At 38.4% G+C, this 22,033-nt stretch overlaps 4 protein-coding genes across 4 annotated transcripts; 1 reads left to right on the top strand and 3 right to left on the bottom strand.

The window, feature by feature from the left end:
- On the bottom strand, window positions 384-5,942 carry LOC18792280 (inactive leucine-rich repeat receptor-like serine/threonine-protein kinase At1g60630). Its single transcript, XM_007225108.2, has 2 exons — window positions 2,943-5,942; window positions 384-1,331 (listed from the first exon to the last, which is right to left on the bottom strand). Exons 1-2 carry the CDS (start codon window positions 4,357-4,359, stop codon window positions 673-675), a joined length of 2,076 nt encoding a protein of 691 aa, XP_007225170.1. The 5' UTR covers window positions 4,360-5,942; the 3' UTR covers window positions 384-672.
- Window positions 6,018-8,577, bottom strand: LOC18791543 (chromosome segregation in meiosis protein 3). Its single transcript, XM_007227658.2, has 5 exons — window positions 8,079-8,577; window positions 7,867-7,989; window positions 7,633-7,732; window positions 6,826-6,941; window positions 6,018-6,547 (listed from the first exon to the last, which is right to left on the bottom strand). The coding sequence occupies exons 1-5, from the start codon at window positions 8,427-8,429 to the stop codon at window positions 6,332-6,334; spliced, it is 906 nt and encodes a 301-aa protein (XP_007227720.1). The 5' UTR covers window positions 8,430-8,577; the 3' UTR covers window positions 6,018-6,331.
- Window positions 9,266-14,424, bottom strand: LOC18791582. The gene is made up of 6 exons (XM_020554767.1): window positions 12,630-14,424; window positions 11,350-11,405; window positions 11,032-11,262; window positions 10,298-10,589; window positions 9,807-10,003; window positions 9,266-9,697 (listed from the first exon to the last, which is right to left on the bottom strand). Exons 1-6 carry the CDS (start codon window positions 13,827-13,829, stop codon window positions 9,544-9,546), a joined length of 2,130 nt encoding a protein of 709 aa, XP_020410356.1. The 5' UTR covers window positions 13,830-14,424; the 3' UTR covers window positions 9,266-9,543.
- On the top strand, window positions 18,221-20,744 carry LOC18793371 (phytosulfokine receptor 1). The gene has a single exon (XM_007225118.2). The coding sequence runs from the start codon at window positions 18,475-18,477 to the stop codon at window positions 20,572-20,574; it is 2,100 nt and encodes a 699-aa protein (XP_007225180.1). The 5' UTR covers window positions 18,221-18,474; the 3' UTR covers window positions 20,575-20,744.

The following is a 22,033-nucleotide window of genomic DNA, read 5'->3' as shown; positions in this document are numbered from 1 at the left end:
TCACGTACAGATGGATGGGCATCGGTACGCACGAAGACTGGCGATTGGGTTGAAATGCCACAGTCGAATATAATGTGTGGCAGTTGCACACAGGTGGCGTACATGCAAAAATCCATACCCGCGGCCTGGCCTTGCGCCCTTTTCCTGTTGCCTCCATTGTTAATATGTCTCTTTCGGTTTTGTGCTACACTGTCACTCTCACTGACTATTGCTTACGCTGGTGCTACAGCATTGCTACTACCACATGTGAAGCTCTCTCCCTCTCTCGCTCTCTCGCTCTCTCTCTTCATGATTATAAATGTAAAGCAAATCCACAGGAAATGGAAGCTACTCTGCTGCAACACTACTCTAAACAACCAACCGCACCAGAAATGGAAAAGAAAAACCAAACAACGAGCCAAGCCAATAGCTTTTTTTTTTTAAATTTTCTTAAGGTGATACAATTACCTTTCTAATAAAAACTAATTAAAAGTGCAATTAAACTTAGCTGAAACAATACATGAGAGGAGAGAAGAGAATAAATGATCACAAACAAAACCTTTACACCAGTGTGGTTGCACTCTACATACAATGCCTAGTACAACAAGAATCACAGTTCAAATGCCAAAAGAATCAATCAAAATGCATAACTTAAGCCGCCAATTGAGTTAAATTCAATTACCAACCAACCACTCAAATGCTCAAGTGTTCTTCCCTCGGCAAGCTCTGAACAGTATCTGACCATCTCCCTGGTGAGTGATCACTGCTGTTAGAAGACACTTGAGCCTCTGCCCTTGCATCTCTTATCATCCTTAGAACCTCCCTCATTGTAGGTCGGTTCTCTGCTGCAATTGAAACACAAGCCATTGCAATATTAAGAAGTGCCTGAAGTTTCTCCTCTGATGCCTCATTGCCCGAGGCAGGGTCATCCCCTGACTCCGTCTCTTCTTCGCGCACTGAACGCACCCATCTAGGGATGTCCGAACCATGTTCCTGAACAAGGTCTTGGAAGGGAGTCTTCCCAGTTAGGAGCTCCAAGAGGAGGACACCAAAGCTGTATACATCAGCTTGTTGGGTTGTTGGTTTTCGGAGGTCACGGCATTCAGGGGCTCTATAAAACAGAGTAGTTGCACTAGGTTCTTCAAGTGAATCAGGATCTCGGAATAAAGTGAGACCATAATCCGTCAAGCAGGATTCAAAATCAGAACCTAACAAGACATTTGAGGATTTCAAGTTTCCATGAGTTAAACCAGGGTTCTGGTGGATATAAAGCACACCACTTGCTAAGTCCTCAGCTATTTTAAGACATGATGTCCAGTGAAGAGGCTTCCCACCTCCTGAAGTTCTTGAACCTGTGTAAAAAATCAGTTCAAGTATGTCAATGCAATAAGGACGGAAGAACTTTTCCATATGGAAATACTGTCAAGTGAAATTATAAGCATGTTCCTAGTGTTCAATTTGATCAAGAAATAAAATCACTGGCTATTGTCTGAGAAAGACGTGAACTTTGAAGAAGCCATGAAAACCAACTACCAGCCAAGGCACTCGGTTATGGTCAAATGTACAGGACTGTACAACGTGCAAAAGTAAAGCCTAAAAGACGAGTTGTTAATTAGCAAAGCCAACTACTTTTCAAAGATTGAGATTTGTTATATATTGATGTAACTCAGTTTACCCTCTAAAGTAAAGCCTAAAGAGCAAGAAACTCATCTGATATATCTTGTCGTTATTTACCAAAAACCTCTCGGAGAACGATGTACTGACTTACACAGATACAGAACGCATCTATATGCTACCAGTCTACGACAATGACACATGCATAATGATATCAAACTTTTCAGAATATTTGCTTGCCAACCCCAACACCACCACCACCAAAAATGTTTCCTTCTAAATCACAATCCTACTAAAAGTACCCCGCTCACACAACTTGTTTGTTTGCGAGGACTAGTTTTCCATTTCTTTCTTCTCTCCTTTACTTCTTTGTTTGTTGAAGAGGGGAATAGGGTCATTGAAATTATAAGTTTATACGGGTCCCCCACCGTCCCCGGCAAGGTGTACAAGTGTGGATAGTTTATTACTATTTTCATTCACGGTGTAAAAATAAATACATAGAATATAATTTACATGGGACCCCAAATTCAAGGAGAGTAGGAACCCATACTTTCGAATCGAATGGTTTCAATTTTAAATAGCCATCCTCCTCATTTTTCATAGAAATGAATAAGCAAGCACCAATACTATTAGGCTCATGAATATGGACGGCCTAACACATGGTTTCCGGGAACCTACACGGGTGGGCCCTACAACGCAGGTTGACAAGAAAATTCACTGCTCCCTTCCCCACCGGTCAACATCACATTTTCACTACATCAAGGTGGCAAATCCAACATGGCCCACCAATAAATCAATAATCATGACCTTTTAATGCTACTAAAAATGATTAGTTACAAAGTTTGTTTGTGTGATGCTTCTGAATCGAAAAGAAAAAGATGGATCTTGACCACACAAAAAATAGGATGAATGAAACTATGTATTATACTGATATAATCCTATCTTTTGACAACTAAGACACCTAAATAAGTAGAAAAATTTACTACAAACGGGAATAACACTGTTTTGCTATCCTTAATCAATAACATAATGATACATGAAAATATTATCACACGCATCATTGAATTATTGCCCAAAAATAACAAAAAGTGTTATCATTATTGCATAAAAGTCTTTCTCCTAAATAAGTATATCAGACGTGATAACCAAATTTTATGTTGTTAACCAGAAGTTAATCTCACATTCTACTTTCTTTCTTCAACTATAACGAATTATTTCGTACGTGCAAATGTACAAGCAACACAAGACAACCAAGAAATTTAAACTTGTAGCAATGATTAAATAAATTAAGAAGAAATAAAGGAATAAATGAGCAGGCAAATAAGTAGGGTAGTAGATGACCGACATACCATGAATAAGTGAAAAGAGGCTGCCATTGGGGAAATAATCGTATACGAGCAAGCGTTCCTCCTTAGCCTGGAAATAGGCCCTGAGTGGGACCAAGTGAGGGTGCCTGAGCTTACCAAGCAAGTCCATGTGTCTCCTAAACTCATCAAGCCTTGGGTACCTGGCATCCTTGAGCCTCTTGACCGTCACGATAAACCCCGACTCCATCACGGCCTTGTACGTGCTGCCCATCGTACCCCTCCCCAGTGTCTCAGCAGAAGCCTTGAGCAAATCCTCTAGGCTGTAACTCATCTGCTGAGCCCCTGGACCGCAGAACACCAAACTCCCCAGCCCTTCGCCTTCCCAAGAAAACCCCCCTTGTTTCCCACCATTATTACCTCCCATGCCACCACCACCACCACCTGGTCCTCCTGTGGGCCCCGCCCCTGATCCTCTCTCTGCTGCCAGCTCAGCTACCCCGGCTTTGCTCCTGGTGGCCTCCCCACCACGACCAAGACGACGACCGCGACTCCACCTGCACACCATCCACACCAGAACCAAGCAGATTACGACCACCACGAGCCCACCTACGCTTCCTGCGACTATCTTTATCAATTTGCCACGCTTTGATTTTGACGCTGGGCTTGGTTGATCGCTTGGGCTCATCGACGGTGGAAACCCTACACTGCCCCCACACTGTTTGTCAATCTGCACGCCGCAGACATTGACGTTGCCCAAATACGACGAAGCATTGAACTGAATCAGAGGTGGGGTCATCGGAATTTCTCCGGAGAGTTGGTTATTAGACACGTTGAAGAATCGGAGAGAGGTTTGGTTGAGCGGGGGTATCGGACCAGTGAACTGGTTGTCTTGCAAGTACAGAGAGTAGAGACGACGGAGCTTCAGCAGAGACATTGGGATTGGACCGGAGATTTGATTTCCGGCGAGAACCACAACTTTCAGGCGGTGCAGGTCCGCAATGGAAGCCGGGAAAACGCCGGAGAAGTTGTTGTCGTTTAGGAAGATGGATTTGAGATTGACGAGGCCCGAGAGGTCTGGGATTTGCCCCGAAAGAGAGTTGCCCTTGAAGCTCAGGACTCGGAGTTGGTCCAGCCGGTTCAATATCTTGTGGTCCAGAACCCCTGTCAAGTTTAAATACTCCAAGACCAGCTTTGTCACTCTTCCTTTCATGCAGTCCTTCACGCCTTCCCACTCGCACACATTGCTTCCTTGCCGCCATGGCAACGAGTTCTGAGGATCGATTGTTGATTTCAGGCTTAACAGAGCTTCTGCATCCCCTGCTCGAGCCAAACCCACTGACAAGAAGAAGAACAAGGACAACAAGAAGAAGAAGCGCAAGATAGGACCTTTCTGAGAGCAGTACCTCGATGATGACGATGATGACGATGAATGTGAAATCAAGCAGTAGGGTTGCTCCATTTTCAAAATCTATGGAATAGATCGTTGAGTTGGTTCGTGTTTATTCAGATCACCATATGAATAATGCACTTGGATTTGGTGCCAAAAAGAGCGGCATCAGATGGAGAAAGCCCAACTCAGACTTGAGAATCTGAAATGCATATATGTGGAATGGAGCTATTCAATCTTGAAAACCAAAAAGGTGGTTGCCCTTTTTGAGCCACCACTTCACTTTCCTTTTTGCGTCTTCAGCTTATTATATATTGATTTGGATACTCTACCAAATCGCTTTCTAAACCCAAATCTCCAAGATCTACTACCATTTCGCCAATTTGATTCATTTTCAGAGCAATAGCATCTTCATTCTTTGACTCGATCCATCACTAAGCTTAACTGCAAAATGCATATTCATTCGACAGCTACAAAAATCACTTTGCTCATCTACTCTTACTCTTACTGGCTCAGTGGCGGCTCCTCCAAACCAAAACAGAGTGGGGCTTGGCAATTTGGCATCGTTGCTTGCGAAAAAACTAACGGAGGAGGACATTTACAATTGGGATATTACAGCGTAAGCTTCACGTGAAGGAAACCCAGACACAACTTGAGGCAGACGAGAAATAAACTTTCTTTTCTCCTCTCCATGATTTGTATATTCTTAAGCTGCAGTGCAGTGCGTAGGCAGGCATTATTGAGACCAATAAAATAAAGATTCTATTTTTCTGTCTTCCTCTCTCTTGGCTTGGTCTTGGTCTTGGGCTGCTCAAAGCTCTAACTTTTTAACAGTCTTGAAACCTCAAAAGGAATAGGATTGCTGAAACTTGAAGGAAATCACATACCAGAAGAATGACACTTGTCTGCAGAGATCTGAGAGATTTTCCCAGATCTCTTTCAATCAAACAAATTAGAGAAGAATAACGAACCTAGCAGCTAACTAGCTGCATACATGAAAGAATATATCATTAACTGGTAATAATTCATCTATGTACTCTCACTCTGCATGCATATAGTCTGATAATAATAATAATGCCAAGGGGAAGAGGGAGATGACAATATTGACCGAGCCAAGCCAGGGCTTGAGGAGGTGTCTCAGTGTCTGTCTCTGTCTTTTAACTGGGGAAAAGGGTGAAAGAATTGAAGGCAAAACAAGACACTATTAACTATTTAACGAATTAAATTCAATGGGTCTTTTTCCCCCCTTCCCTCCCACCCCCACTAGCCCACACAGGCCACAGGGGTTTGAAGTTATTGTCCTACCTGACACCTTCCTTTCTCATAACTCTTCTCCTTCCTGCATACAACATTATTATTGTACACGTGGCAGAAATCTGCACCATGTAATTCAATCGAGCTCACGTTATATTCCGGCCCAACCAAACCAAAAAAATACAAGAATAAAAAGTTAAAAAGAAAAAGGGCTAGGTTGAGCTGCTCATCACGTTATGCTTAGGATGAGTGTATCTTGCCAACAGCTCATGCCAGCTGGCGTTGATTGGATTAGATCACGGTGGTTGCCGGTGTTCTTCGTCTGACGACTCACCCGCCTATGTCGCCGGAGATTTAGGACCAGAAATAATCAGACAAAGCTTCCTTCCTCTATGTACTGCTGCTGCTTTTTAGGATGATTTGATACGAATATTTGGTTTTAGTTTGAGTGAGACTACTAGATTAAGACTAATCGAAACAAATAAATAATGCTAATATTATTATTATACCCTACTAACTTACATGACTTTGATTTTAATACATACACTCATCCACGGAAGCCCAACATCCTTGACCAACACAGACTGGGCCAGTCTAAACCAAACATTACAAGAAAGAGAGGCCCCAGACAAAACATAAAAAAACAAAAATATGTTGAACAACTTTGTCGTACAAAGAATATCAAGACACAAACTTCTGCCTTGATGCCTATTATCCATGAGTTCAATTGCCATCCATAGCTCAACACAATGAAACAGAATTTAGAACAGGACAGAAGAAATACAGAAACTCAAGCCACTTGCAATTGGCGGCGCCTTGCTGCAGCTTTCTCAAGGGCCTTCAATCTGCTAGCTTCCATTCGTGCTCTCTGTTCATCTGTCATCTGATTTTCCTTGGATTCACTAGCTTCATTATTCGGAAATTGATTGGTTAATTCTTTCAGAAAACTACCAGGTGCAGATATACTAGCAGCAACCATATCACCATGCAAATGCTCAGAGGGTTCCTACAATTAGCAAAGCAAAGGGGGACCATCAAACTTTTGCACACAGGTACTAGGGACAACAAACGCAGCAGCATTGTTCAGTGAAACGTCAACTTTACAAGGTTCTCTATCAATATTTTCTAGTGAAATGCCTTTCATATATCTTCAAAAGAATCCTGTGATGGTTATCTTCAGTGGTAAACACTCAAGACAAGCAAATACTTCATAACAAATCAAGCTTATATATGAACCCACAGAAAACTTGAATAAACTAAATTGAATAAAATAGCAGCACATACTTCAGTGGCTTTCTCGTAAATTTCGTGAAGCATATCTTCCTGCATATCATCAGCATCATGGTTCCCTGAAGACAAACCTCCCGGCTGATGGCTTGGTCCCTCAGGGTTCAAGGTTTCTGCAGAAAATTAATAGGATCAGAATTCAACATGGGAACATGGAAAACAGCGGTTGTTTCCAAAGCAAATAGTTCAAATATCATTGATCAAACAAAAATATTATTACAAATACTGAAGAACGACCCAAAAACTTCTAATTAAATGATTTCATACAGAAAAGAAGACCTTCCAACTTAATTATTATTATTTAAAAGCGAAGAAACATAGAAATAATGGCAGTAGATTTCCACTTATCAATATCATTCTCCCTGACATCTTTCATGTGGATACAGAACAACTAATCTCTGGTGCAATGATGTTCACCTCTCAGCATTATTCGTGCTCCACTCAGCAGCCAATCCATTATCGTAGCATACTAAGATCATGGTAAAAGTACTCTATACGAAAAATTTCTTAATTGGGTTATAACCTCAACCTCTAAGGATTCCATTACCATAGTCATTAATGAATATTGAGCTACTTTTCTCATCAGTCAGTTACTCCAATAAGCTTTTGCAGAGAATGTGTTATTCTTTTTTCAATTTTCTTGACAGGTCTTTTGTTACAATAGTAGAGTAATTGCATTTTCCAATTAATACCAAACAACTCAGGCAATATGCACTCAAGACATTGTTGAAGCTGTAGCCTAATACACTGTTGAATTAGAGCTATTATACAATTTACAAAAATGAGTTAATGACAGCATAATACCCTGTTGATCATTTGGATTGCCTTGTTCGACTGGTGGTTCACGCAACTTTGTCGGGTCTCCTCCACTTGCAACTCTTTCTCTCAATTCTCTAAGAGACATCTAATATAAAAAAAATGAAACATTTAATTGAAAAATTTGCACACAAAGAGTAAAAGATTAAAGCAGAGTCCAAACTCCAAAGGAATTTATTTGCTTTTATTATAAATAAATAAAAGATATAGAGAGATCAGTACCTTTACTTGTCTAGTGGAAGCAACTTGTTCGACCTTATGAACAAACTGATCAAATGAGTAATATGGGAGCAAACGTGAGTGCCATTCGGTGTACAGCCCAATTAGGTTCCCCAAATCTCTAACCTGCAAAAATTGCAAAAAACTTTTTAGCATCACATGATGAATTTTCTTCCGCAAAAGAAAAGAAACAAGAGTATAATTGAATATGAGACCTCGTTTCCGCGGCCACGGTACTTGAAAGCGCGAGGGAAGTGGCGGAGGACATAGCCGAGGCCATCATCTGAGAGAAGCAGCTGCGGGGTCAGCTTCGGCCTAGTCTTCGGAACTGACACCTTTTTCGCCTTCGAAGCACCGCTTCCTCCTACACCAGTACCGCTCTTGAAAGAATAAGAAGAGGAATTGGGATTGGTAGGCTTAGGGTTAGGGTTAGGATTGGGATTGGGATTGGGATTAGGATCGGGGTTAGAATTGGAATTTGGGGCAGGGGCGGAGGAAGGGCAGTCACGTGACCAGTGGCCTGGTCGGCCGCACTTGTAGCATCCGGTTGCTGGTGCCTTGTCCATTTTCTTCTGATTTGGTTTTCTGCAACCAACCACTGCTACTTTGCTTTTTATTTCATTACTCACTCTCTGGATTTATTTTCCCATTTTCAGGTTTTTTGGCGGGAACAAGAGGAGGGAATTAGAATAGGCCATTTGGATATTTAAAACGGGCTCTGACTAAGGAAACCAAGGCCCAGCGTAATATTTAAAATGGGCTCTACCTCTGGCAGTCCGGAAAATAAATTGAAAAGTGTTTTGTAGACTTTTTAATGAAGTTGTAAAAACTTGGAAGAGTGTAACTTCAGGAATTTAATTAAGTCGACTCTTTACTAAATGTGTGCAGAAAATTTCTCAGAGATAATATATGAGTTGAATTTTTTATTTGGGGCAGTATAAGGAGAAAAACTTAGTTGCAACGGCCGGACAAATAATGCTTTGTCACGTGAAAGTGTTATCACGTTTATTATAGCGTTATTGATCGGGAACAGATGAAAGTCTTTTAATGAGATGTTTACTTACAATGAGAAAAGTCATGAACTTGAGTTAGGAACCATAATAATTCCAAAAAAGTACATATTATAAGTTGAATGAAAATTATCCAAATTCATGACATCTTTGAGGAATTATTTCAGAATGACCCGCTATTGTTATAAGCTTTGCTTGGCTTTTTTATAAATAAAAATAAAACGTGAACAGTTTCTGTATGGATTAGTAACAAGTTGCAGAACAAACAAATGTTTTATACTGGATCCAAAACTAGCTGCAACCCAATATCATTCAAAAGGCAGCAAAACTGAATTCATAACACAAGAATAATTTACAAGGGAAATCTCGTTACGCAGTTTAGCGCCCAAATGTTGCTAAGCTTAACAGTAAACATTGCCGGTTCCCAATTACAATGCCTTCACCTTCCCTGTTTTGAACAATCATCTAAAGTGGCTCCATTCCCTGCCCCTCTCCCCCTTTTATCTTTCCAACAAAGGGAAGGCTCACAACGCATACAAATTAACAGCAGTTCCTCTATTCTTCTTTCAAAATTGAGGTATTATATACAATATTTCCCTTGCCAATAATGCAAGTGTACAAATATCACTTGTGATAAGTTTCAGTTTTTAAACAGCGGCACCATAAAGACTCATGAGTTCATGGACCAATCGTAGTTCTGGTACACGATATTTATAGGACCTCCATCGCCCAAAAGATGTGTCAAAAGACCGGCTCTGGTTGCATCCAAGTAATTGAGGATCCACTTTAGAATTTCTTTTTCTTGTCCAAAATCACCATTGAACCTGCATAATTATTATTTTTCAATAGAAAGTACAGCGCGTGAACATTTATATAAGAAGTAGAAACATTTTTATCTTCAGCATTGAAAAGGTCAATGATTCGATGGCTCACCATTTGATAATTTGGGTGAGATACACAGTCCTCTTCTCCAAGTTCACTTCCATTCCACCACTCTTAAAGAACTCTCTTGCTGCAAATCTTAATTCAGCTTCAACTCCTTGTGGCGAGAAGAACCTTACAGTTGGGCCTGACCTTGTCCCGTTACAGAGTCCAAAGTGAATTAATGGATTCACTTTAGCACAAGCAAGCTGAATTGTATTGGATGAAATGAGACTTAGTACTATTGTCAGAGATTGAGAATATGTATGCAAACAAACTAACTGCAACAGTTTACTGTTACGATACTTTTACATGCTGAGATTGATCTTCCAACCAACCCTTAGTATGTATGACTACATATGAAGGAAAAGTTTCAAAAATCTTAAGAAATTGATCTTCTTTGCTAATGAAACTGCAGAAAATTTTATTCCAGAACAGTTATATTGTCCAAGGCTTAGAGGGGGGATATGACATAAGAATTGGAGATTAATTGTCTTGCTCACCTCTGTACGGTTGTCTCCAGCTCCAAAAGGCTTGACCAAGGAATAAGGAGGTCTACGGTTGTTTCTAAGGATCCCATTTTCGATGGTATTGAGGGAGTAAGGATGTCCACCAACTAAATATTGGAATTCAGAAAAGAAGGATCTCCTTTCAATTACACCTTGTGGACGCCCTACCCTGATAACTGCATGGATGACTATGGCATTGTAGAGGTTCAAAAAGAAGGATAGCCTCGCATCTGGAGAGAGTTCAAAAAGGTTCACTCGGTGAAGTTCTTGAACCAAATTTATGTACCTGCATTTAGGAGAAGGAAGGAATTAGCTTAAAACAGAAGTTCCTGTAATTGGCAATGGAGATGACACACATAATAAGCATCAATATATCAATAGTTTGAAAAAATCTTCAGTATGAAAGTAAAATAGTAAAGCAAATGAAACCAATCAAACTATTTCATTCAAAGAGGAAGCCACTTCATCATATTTATATCTTTAAAATATGCAATGTAAACCAAATTGGGGAAACTTCTGCGTATAGAGTTACTACTAAAATGCTTATGTAATTGCATCTGCAGCCTAGTCTACTGTTTATTGCACAGTTAGTGACAGCAGATTAGACATAACCAAGAGCAACTACCTTTTAATTTCTTCAATTTATAATCTATATATACTACATTTATAATATCAGTTTATTATAAATGGAACAAAGTAAATCCACGAAAAGCAGTAATTGATCTTACCTTCGGAACTCCTCACTGTTGCTTATGCCAATGTAATCAAGATGGCGCCTGTCGTCTGAGGCATAGGACTCGAGTATGGCAGACATGATCTTGGTGAGCCTTTGGCCAACTTTAGCTGCAGACTTGGGTTCGGTATCACTTATGGATCCTCGGAAATTAAAGCATTTGGGAATAAATGGTTCATGCTCAAGGAAGCGATAAAAGTGGTTTCCATCTTCAAAATCATTTTCCCTACACAAATACAAGAAGGATAAATACATATGTATAAAACTACACCAATGTCCTCAGTTTCAGATGGTTCAAGAGATGTTTTCTTACCCAAAGACGTGATGAATGAAGTGCTTCCTGGCGAGCTGCCTCCCAATCTCAACTGCCTGCATGTGTTAACATACAATTCATTAACATCTGTTACTAGAGAGATAAGTGCAACGTCCGTGTAATGCCCTCAGTGTATCTGAGAATGGACTCAAAAGATTAAGATTCAAGGACTCATTCAAAACATTTGGCTGCCGCACTTGGGTAAAATGTGGAATAATTCTCAAGTTGTTGAAGTCAACACTACCAAACCAAAACTTTTAAATTTCAAGAAAATAAAATTAAAAAGGAGTAATTATCCGTCATCATTATAAATTAAAACGATAGATTTGAAAACTCGGACCAATTCCTAGCAATTATGAAATATCTGGAAAATTATAAGCGTTGGGGCTACATTGCCATGTCAAAAACGTTACGCGTTTACTTTTTCGTGGGTGGAAAGGAGCCAACATCTGACTGAGTGTGTTCCACATGATATATATATATATATATATATATATATAGCGGGACCCTTTCATTGGGACGGGACCCCTTCAGAACCTTTTCTTGTTTTTGAAGGAATCATTCAAAAGGCAAACATAACTTGACCAAAAACATGCTCCACCGGCTCAACTAGTCTCATTGGGCAGGGATAAAATTGAATGCAAAAGGAGGAGCGTTAGAAAATAAATCCAACAGAGAGAGTGGGGCCCACTGGAAAGCTCCTTATAATAATAGCAGTCACTTGATATTGTAGATGTCATAATGTTTTCCATAAATCTAATGGAATTAGACTAAATTACTCAATCCAATGGAAAGATGTAGCTACAGAGAATGACGAAAAAATAGCTAGTAGGTTTGGATCGGTAACCCATATTATTAACCAACCAAATACCACACTATTAATTTAATTAATCAATGATGTAATTGTATTTTTCGTATTAATTTTATCATTTTGCGAATATAGTCGTCATCATTCATGTTGCCTGTGGGCGTGTCGAAGACGCCAAGCGAATTCATGGGTTTATCCGAAAGGACAAGAGCCAGTATCGCTGAATTTTTTTTAGCGGTTACTAATATTTTATTTAAACATAATCAGTAGATTACGGCTAGTCAGCGATTCGATACGTAGCAGGCCAGGCCAGCGATTAAATTTAATGCCACGCAGCACACTGTAACCAAATAGTCCCGCGGAATTTATTTCAAACCAAAAGAACACGAAGCCGCGAGCCCAGTGGTTACAGTGGTCCGCAACACGGAGAATAACGGTAAAAAATAGATTTGGGAAATTTGGAGGTCCGTACCTTTCTACGCCCACAGTCCAAGTGCTGAATGAGGACCTCCACCATCTCGCTCCCAGCGAAGCAGTTTTTGACGATCTTCATTTTCATCAGACGGTCCTGAATAGGTAACCTCAGTCTCAACACCTTAACAATCCCGATCATCTGGTCCGTCCATTCCTCCTCGGGATCATCGAAGCCGTACACGGGGGTTGCAGGTGCGTCATCGGGACATTTCGAGCTAAGCATCTCCTTCAACCTCTGGTCAAATCCTCCACTGTTCCTCAACGAGTTGAGCGCCACAAGACCCCCAAACAACTTCTCGTTGAAGAATATCTGAGGTACGGACGACGTCCCTGTCCTCTCTACAAGCTCTTTTTCGCGATTCGGATACACGTCGATGTTGATCTCCACGAATTTCAGTCCCTTCTCTCTCAGAAAACTTCGCACCGCTGTGCAGTCCCTGCAATTCGATCGAGAGAAGAAGCTGATTCGACCTTTGAGTGTTTGTCCTTGTTGCTGATGATCATCAGACTCGGTCTTGAGCTTGACCGTCACTTTGAGGCCGGAGAGATTGAACTCGGTCACGTCCCGCTTATTCGATTTTGGATCTTCTTCGGTGTCATTGTTGTTATCCTTTAGCGACGACAATCTCCTCACGAACGCCGCCGAGAAATTGCTGCTTCTCTCTCGGATGAGCTTCCCGATCGCCGGCATGGCGACGCCGAACTTCTGGTTAGCTGAAGCGTCGCCGTTTGGAGAAGCTGGGGGTGAGCTGTTAAGGCCAGGCGGTGCCTCTGGCTTCGGAAGGTGCGCATGAGGTCGGAGGATCCCTGCGCCTCCGTTGTTTTCTGTATTGGGCTTATCAACGGCTAATTTCACGTGCTCGGACTTTTCGGGCGAAACCGTTTGAAACTCGTCCGAGTTTTCGGTCATCGAGGAGGAGGAACCGGCGTCGTCGTGGTCTTCGAGGTAACCATTTCTTCCATTCGCAATCTCAATTTCCGAAAAGTGATCTCCCTGTTCTTCCTGATCATCATAATCTTTCTGTTCCGGTTTTCCACAAATACCGTTGGGGATTGAATTTGAATGATTCATTTTGTCGCACTTTCTGGGGCTTTCCGGGAAAAGCCCATTGGCCGGTGCGTCATTTAATTTTCCGGCAGCTTTACAAATTCTAACCTCAACAGCATTGTTTTCCATTCCTTTCGGGGAAGAATCCATTATTTCCTTTCCTTATAAGAAAGGAAATGCAAATCTTTCTTGTTTAGGAAAACGGAAAACGGAAAACAGGAAACCCTAGGAAGAGGAGAAGATCATAAAAGAGGGAAAGGGAGAGGTTGAGAGTGGACAAAAAGGGAAGCGAAGAAAGCAAAGGAAATGGGTTAGATAGATATAGAGAGAGAACGATGAATTCGGAGAGGTTTTATGGAGGAAATTCCCAGAGGTTTTATGGAATCGTATTTTAATAAACAAGAAGAGGTCAAACACGTTCAGACATTTGGACTCTTTTTGGGCCCTATCCAATTGGGTCGCCGGCCCAACCTAACAAATATCATTGGCCCCACTTTAACCGCAATCTGTGGGGGGGTTTCAAATTCAATTCGAAGTTACCGAAATGCCCCTACCGCACTTGCTTTCAACTTTCAACTTTCACATGCTTTGGAGCCTGGTGCCGTCTGTTAATCGTGTGTGAATGTAGGGGTGTTTATGTAAATGCAAGGGTTCGTTAGGAATGCCGTTAATTTAGGTTCGTGACTAACTACTAGTCTACAAAAGGAATCCGGAATGATTAAGCAAGGTTGGTCCATTGACACGGCAAGAGTCCAAGTGGCACTAGAATGGAATTCCAGTTCATTCTTCTTTCATTTTTGTTCAACCCTATGATCTTTTGGGCTACAGGGGTCTAAAAGATTTGTGGTCATTCATTGTTGGATATAAATTCAACGGTTCATTCACTCTTACACTCCTTTTAAGAAACTTTTTTGAACAATTGGATTAATATCCAACGGTGGGTGACCACAATCTATTGGACTCCTGTGGTCTAAGAGATCGAGACTGTTTTGTTCACAGTCCTGATCTCTTGGATTACATGGATCCAAGAGATTTGTGATCACTCACCGTTGGATATAAATTCAACGGTTCACTCACTCTTGTACTCCTTTTAAGAAACTTTTTTGAACCATTGAATTAATATCAAACGGTGAGTGACCGCAATCTCTTGGACTCCTGTAGTTTAAGAGATCGAGACTGTTTTGTTCACAGTCCTTATCTCTTGGACTACAGGAGTTCTTATCTCTTGGACTACAGGTGTCCAAGAGATTTATGGTCACTCACCGTTGGATATAAATTCAACAGTTCACTCACTCTTACACTCCTTTTAAGAAACTTTTTTGAACCATTAAATTAATATCCAACGGTGGGTGACCACAATCTCTTGGACTCATGTAGTCTAAGAGATCGAGACTGTTTTGTTCACAGTCCTGATCTCATGGACTACATGGGTCCAAGAGATTTGTGGTCACTCACCATTGAATATAAATTCAACGGTTCACTCACTCTTACACTTCATCACTTGGACTACAGAAGTCCAAGAGATTTGTGGTCACTCACCGTTAGTTATAAATTTAACGATTTACTCACTCTTGCACTCATTTTAAGAAACTTTTTTGAACCATTGAATTAATATCCAAAGGTAGGTGACCACAATCACACACTCTTACTTAAAATGTTGTTCTAATTTTGTGTAATTATATTTTAAGTTTCTAAAATAAAATTTAACAGTAAAAAACTTAAGGTTAATTGAAGTAAAAATAAATCAAGATAACAGTAAAAAATGAAGTAAAAAACTTAAGGTTAATTGAAGTAAAAAATGTTTGAGACCTCATTGGTATTGATGAATAATAAAATTCTCATTTTTGCTATTAACTTTTTGTGGTTGTACTTACCCGAACTCTTGCAGTCGTACTCTCCTTAATTTTTTGTTTTCAATATTCATATTGGATGTTTTGCTTAAAAAGCGATAGAAATAAGGAATATAAATTAATATTAAATAAATAACTCACATTGACAAATAGTGAAGTCTTCTCTAATTACCTTGTAGCTAAGTGTGGACAAGGCGAATAGACAACATTTTCAACGGTGGGTGAGGCAATCTCCAAAATGGAATTTTGGCCCAAATCCAGTCACAACTAACTAATGCATTACTAGTATACAACAGTACTGGTCAAAGTTTTACTCATTCTTCTTTCATTATTTGTTTTTTTTTTTTAAATGTTGTTCTAATTTTGCGTGTGTAATTATTTTTTAAGTTTTTACAATTTAGTTTATTTAGATTAAAATATTCATAAAAATTAATAAATATAACATTACAAAATTGAAGTAAAAATTATTTGAGACGTTATATGTATTGATGGATAATAGTATTTAGTGAGGAAATTTTTTGTTTTAGAACTTTTCTACAATGGATTCATCAGGGGCCGTTTAGTAATGTTTTTGGATCATATTTTTAGATAATGAAAACGATAAAACGAATTTGTATTTTCAAGATTGGAGAATGCATCTTGTAGCAATTTGAGAATAACATAAACAAAAAACGATGTAAGTTTAATTAAAAGCGACTTTGAATATTTTTCAAGGCATTTTTTGTTGGATTGTTAAAATTCTCTAATTACAACTTATTGGCTGGTCTTTTTTATATTTAAATAATTTATGGGTATGATTATTTATGTCTAAATAAAATTAAAGAAAAAAAAAAGATCGAACAACCCAATAAAATACTGGGGTAAAAAAAGAACCCAAGAAAATTTACACAAAGGTGGTCAATTCTATTAAGAAAGAAACAGAAGATCTATCTCTTTGGCCAAAGATAACACAATCTCTGCACAATTGATGTACTTTGAAATCATGAACAAACTGAGATTTCAGTAAATACCCAAGATTCAACCCAGAAATAAAGAAGAAGAAAGCATATATAAGGGAAATCAATCTCGTTTTGAGAAATAATAAACTAAGGGGTCGTTTGGTACACAGGCTTGGCTTGGACTGGATTGGACTAAATTTAGTACCATGTTTGTTTCATTTAATTCTAGTCTTAGATGGGATTGCTAATACCGGGCCCACCAAAAATACCTCACTAGGAGGGGACTACTAAACCCATGTAGAAAGGGAAGATTAGCTAGTCCTATGTTCACCAATATATAAGATGCATATATTATATTGTAATACTAATAACATATATTATTATTATTATTATTATTATTATTATTATTATTACATACACATATACTATAATGTACATATATACATATATAATATATATATAAATACATATAGATATATACACATATATTATTATTATAATATACTCATATACACATACATATTAATATTATAATAATACATACATGTATACATGTATATATGTAATATATATTATATTATATATTAATGTACATATATACACGTATATACATATATATATATATAAACACATATATACATATATAATATATAAATACATATAGATATATACACGTATATTATTATTATAATATACTCATATACACATACATATTAATATTATAATAATAGCATACATGTATATATGTAATATATATAAGTATATATACATATATGTGTATATATATTATACCCATGTATGTATTATAATATACATATACACACGTATATACACATATACATTATATATTTATACTATATGTATATATATATATTATAATATACATATATACATGTATATTATTATTATAACATACCCATATATATTATCTATTATAATATACATATATATGTATATGTATTATACCCATGTATATATTATAATATATAGATACACCTATATACACATATATTATATACATGTATATACGTATATATATGTATATTATAATATATAATATATATACATATAATATATATACATATGTATTTTATAATATATAATGTATATGTATATATAAATACATATATACACGTATATACATGTATATTATTATTATTATTATAACATACCCATATATATTATATATATTATATTATACATACATATATATAAATATATGTATATGTATTATACCCATGTATATTATAATATACATATATACACCTATATACACTTATATATATGTATGTACGTTTATATTATTTAAAATATATAATATTATTATAATATACTTATATACATGTATATATACATATATATATTATATGTATGTATATATACATATATATTTTATATATTATAAAATACATATATACATATATATAGATATTTTTGAAAAAATAAAAAAAATTCTAGTCATAGTCCAAGCATACACCAAACGCAGGATAAGTGTTATCCAACTTAGACCAAGCCAAGCCAAGCCAAACCAGTCCCTAAACATAGTCCATGCCAAGACAGTCCTGTGTACCAAACGAGCCCTAAGAGGAAAATAAGATAGAGCTTCATGAGATCTTAGATCCAGCCAATGAGTTGTTGTAGTTGCTGGAAAAAGTGATAATTGCACAGGAGAGAGTGTCCACTGTTTCAGATGTTTTTTTCTTTTATACGAAAACCGAGTTGGGAAATGCGGAAAACGTCATATCGTTGTTTTCAGATTTTAAAGAGAAGCTCTGTTTCCGTTTTCAATAAATCGTTTTCCGTGTTTTCTCATACGACATACCGAACGCAAATTCGCACGTTTTCATTCTCCCAAAACGAAAACACGCTTTGAATTTACGTCTTGAAGTCTTCACTATCTAACAGGTGCGCCTATCGTTTTTCTTTCTCTTTTTATTACCATCGCTGTTCTTCTTCTGGTAGTTGGTTCTCTCTGTCTCTCGTGGGTGTGTTGAGTGTTTCTTTGATATGGGTGCTCAAGACTTCTGGGTGGCCATCATTGTTATTGGGTTTTGCTTCCAAGCTCAGGTTTCGAGCTCTCAGAACCTGACATGCAATCCAAATGATATGAAAGCATTGGAGGGTTTCATGAAAGGTTTAGAAACTGTGCTAGAGAGGTGGGGCTACAACTTCTCCTCTGATTGCTGTAAATGGGCAGGCATCACTTGCAACTCTTCATCCTCTCTTGGATTGAACGATTCCTCTATTGATACCTATAGAGTGGTTAAGTTGGAGCTTCCAACGAAAAGACTAATGGGCAACCTCTCTGAATCTTTAGGCATGTTGGACCAGCTTAGAACCCTCAATCTCTCTCACAATTTCCTCAAACACTCGCTTCCGATTTCGCTTTTCCATTTGCCAAATTTAGAGCTCTTAGACTTGGGCTGTAATGACTTCTCTGGCCCCATTCCAGCCGATATTGATTTACCTTCAATCCAATCCCTTGACATTTCTCAAAACTTTTTGAATGGTTCCCTTCCACCTAGCATCTGTGACAATTCTACTCAGCTTCGGGCACTGAACTTGGCTGTAAACCATTTCACTGGTGATCTCCCACCAGGTCTTGGCAATTGTAGTGCCTTGGAGGACCTCGATCTTAGCACAAATGCTCTCACGTGTACAGGTGGCTTATCTCAAGGCTTATTTAGGCTGCAGAAGCTAACTAGATTGAGCATTCAAGATAACAAGTTTTCAGGGAGGCTGAGCAAAGAGATTGGTAACCTCATTAACCTTGTTCGTTTGGATATCTCAACCAATTTGTTTTCAGGAACTATCCCAGATGTTTTCCACAGCCTTGGGAGATTGCAGTATTTTGTAGCTCATTCAAATAATTTCGATGGTCAAATGCCCCCTTCGTTGTCGGCTTCCCCAACTCTCTCTTTGCTGAATGTGAGAAACAATTCATTGCAGGGTTCAATTGATCTTAACTGTTCAGCAATGACTAGTTTGGCCACTATTGATCTAGGTTCCAATCGGTTTGATGGGCCTATTCCGTCCAATCTTCCCTCTTGTCGGCATCTGAATAACATAAATCTTGCCCGGAACAACTTTAGTGGCCAAATACCAGAAAGCTTCAAGAATTTTCATAGCCTCTCTTACCTCTCTGTGTCAAATTCCAGCACTTCCAATATTTCATCTGCCCTTAAAATCTTACAGCATTGCCAGAACCTAACTACTTTGGTTCTCACCTTGAATTTCCGTGACGAAGAATTGCCTGCTGATCCAACCCTTCATTTTGAAAGGTTGAAGGTTCTCATCATTGCAAATTGTAGGCTAACAGGTTCAATACCCCAATGGTTGAGTAGTAGCAGCAGATTGCAATTGCTGGATTTGTCATGGAATCGCTTGGAAGGAACAATTCCAGTCTGGTTTGGCAATTTTAGCAATCTCTTCTACTTGGACCTATCTAACAATTCTTTTAGTGGGGAAATCCCGAGAAGCATAACTGGACTAAGGAGCCTCATTGATAGGAGGATGTCAATCGAGGAACCTTCCCCTGATTTCCCTATTTTCATGAAAAGGAATGTAAATGCACAAGGACTGCAGTATAATCAAGCTCGAAGCTTTCCACCTACACTGGAGCTTAGTAAGAATAATCTGAGTGGACCAATCTGGCCAGAGTTTGGGAAACTGAGATTGCTTCATGTGTTGGATCTCAAATGCAACAATCTATCGGGACCAATTCCGAGTAGTTTATCTGGGATGATCAGCTTAGAGACTCTGGATATGTCTGGTAACAGGCTTTCGGGGATAATACCGCCTTCGTTGGTTAATCTGAGCTTTCTGTCAAAGTTTAATGTTGCAGACAATGAATTACATGGGATGATCCCTGGAGGAGGCCAGTTCTGGACCTTCTCAAGTTCAAGCTTTGAAGGAGGGAATAATAGTCTCTGCGGCGGCCTCATTCTCCCCTGTCCACCCGAGCTTCCTGATGATGATCCTTCTCTCGGACCATGGTCACCCAGAGAATCAAACAAATATACAGGAATGATTGTCGGAATGGCCGTTGGATTTGTATTTGGAATTACATGTTTCATTGGGATAGATAGATACGTATGGACCTTTTAAAGACCAATTCGTACGCCTAGCTAAAAGCAAAACATGTAGCCGTTATGCTTGCTCGGTCTTTCAAGGTTAGGCGGGCTTGTTTAATTTCAAGTTTGGATGGACATGGGCTCTCATCAAGCCAAGGCCCATACCTAAACATATCATATATTCATGATCGATTTGCTTGCTAACTACTTAATGATAACCAATGCAATGCAATTAGTTGAAACGTGTAAGGCACTAGTTATTTAAAGTGAAAACCTAATCATGTTTTTCTCAAAATGAGATTAATTAACATTAATTTTTCCAAAGACGTAGATTCCACGTAACATAAATGCATCTTCTGTATTATCTAGCACTAGTATATGGATATGATGCATGACACCATGATTATACTCGAAACCCACTATCTATAACACCATGATTATTATTCTTAATTACATGGTTGCTATAACTCCATGATGTATAAGTATAACTAGCTATCAACATAATGATGCTACTAGCTAACATATATTTGGAAATGATCCGTTGCCACTAGATTTAACGAAACGCCACGTGTCGAATGAATGTGGTCGGCCAATAGTGGGAGGCAATTTGAAGTGGCTCAACTTTTGCACAATGTGATATATGTATTATCCAATCAAGCAAGGTATATGGGATTGGGATGTGGATGTTGCTATTAATTTGTTTCCATTTACTTACTAGTGTTTGTTAATTATGAGTTAGTGAATATATATTTTCTTACTTTTGGATGAAGTTGTTTCAAGTCAAACACGTACCTATCCTATTTTGATAGGTTGCGCATTATTAATTGAAAAGTAACCCAAGTTGTACTTGGATTAATCCTCCTCCTCCTAATAAAGTAATTATAGGGCAAAGGTTTGTAGCGTATCACATTCACATTTGAAGGAAGAGCTAGAGGGTTTAGGGGTTTGAAACCACAACGTGTGGTGCGGTTGGTAAATTATATGGCTTTGCGCCTCGATGGCAGAGATTTGAAATCAGTTGGGAGCAATTTGTGGTCAGGGGCAAGCAGAACCCAGAGCGAGAATTAATCACACCCTTCAAATATTGGGACATGTCCTGCTATTTACCCAAAAAAAAAGAGCTAGAGTTTCCATGTTGGGTTAAAAGTCCACAAAATATGCTTCCTCTGCCTAGGCCGTCCTAGGGACAACCCTCAATTTTTTGCCCAGTTCAACATTAATTGACTTTGAGCATATTTCCACCTTACTATATAATCTATGTACCATAATTCTCATTTATCATGTCCGTAGTCATTCACCAAATCTATCAAACATGCAAAATTAAATTAAATTATTTTAAAAAAGTGAGATTTAATTAGTTCGATAGTTTAATTAACATTTTGAAGTTAAAAAATAAAAATAAAGAATTAGATTTACAGGCAACTTGCAAACCGTATTTGTCTATTGAAAGGCTAACCTTTAGGATAAGATAGTACATGTGACATATTTCATTC

Source organism: Prunus persica, chromosome G1 (assembly GCF_000346465.2).
Source record: "Prunus persica cultivar Lovell chromosome G1, Prunus_persica_NCBIv2, whole genome shotgun sequence".
Taxonomy (NCBI): domain Eukaryota; kingdom Viridiplantae; phylum Streptophyta; class Magnoliopsida; order Rosales; family Rosaceae; genus Prunus; species Prunus persica.
Note: the sequence above shows the minus strand (reverse complement) of the source record. Positions and strands in the feature narration are given on the sequence as shown.

Excerpts from the sequence above, each read along its gene's own strand:
- LOC18792280 (XM_007225108.2), bottom strand. The coding sequence starts at position 4,359 with ATGGAGCAACCCTACTGCTTGATTTCACATTCATCGTCATCATCGTCA. Across the intron at positions 1,332-2,942 it reads CCTCTTTTCACTTATTCATG|GTTCAAGAACTTCAGGAGGT; the intron begins GTATGTCGGTCA and ends TTTTTTACACAG.
- LOC18791543 (XM_007227658.2), bottom strand. The coding sequence starts at position 8,429 with ATGGACAAGGCACCAGCAACCGGATGCTACAAGTGCGGCCGACCAGGC. Across the intron at positions 7,733-7,866 it reads CTTCCACTAGACAAGTAAAG|ATGTCTCTTAGAGAATTGAG; the intron begins GTACTGATCTCT and ends TTTTTATATTAG. Across the intron at positions 6,548-6,825 it reads TTTACGAGAAAGCCACTGAA|GAACCCTCTGAGCATTTGCA; the intron begins GTATGTGCTGCT and ends TGCTAATTGTAG.
- LOC18791582 (XM_020554767.1), bottom strand. The coding sequence starts at position 13,829 with ATGGATTCTTCCCCGAAAGGAATGGAAAACAATGCTGTTGAGGTTAGA. Across the intron at positions 10,004-10,297 it reads CTGGAGACAACCGTACAGAG|CTTGCTTGTGCTAAAGTGAA; the intron begins GTGAGCAAGACA and ends AATACAATTCAG. Across the intron at positions 9,698-9,806 it reads CTCACCCAAATTATCAAATG|GTTCAATGGTGATTTTGGAC; the intron begins GTGAGCCATCGA and ends ATAATTATGCAG.
- LOC18793371 (XM_007225118.2), top strand. The coding sequence starts at position 18,475 with ATGGGTGCTCAAGACTTCTGGGTGGCCATCATTGTTATTGGGTTTTGC.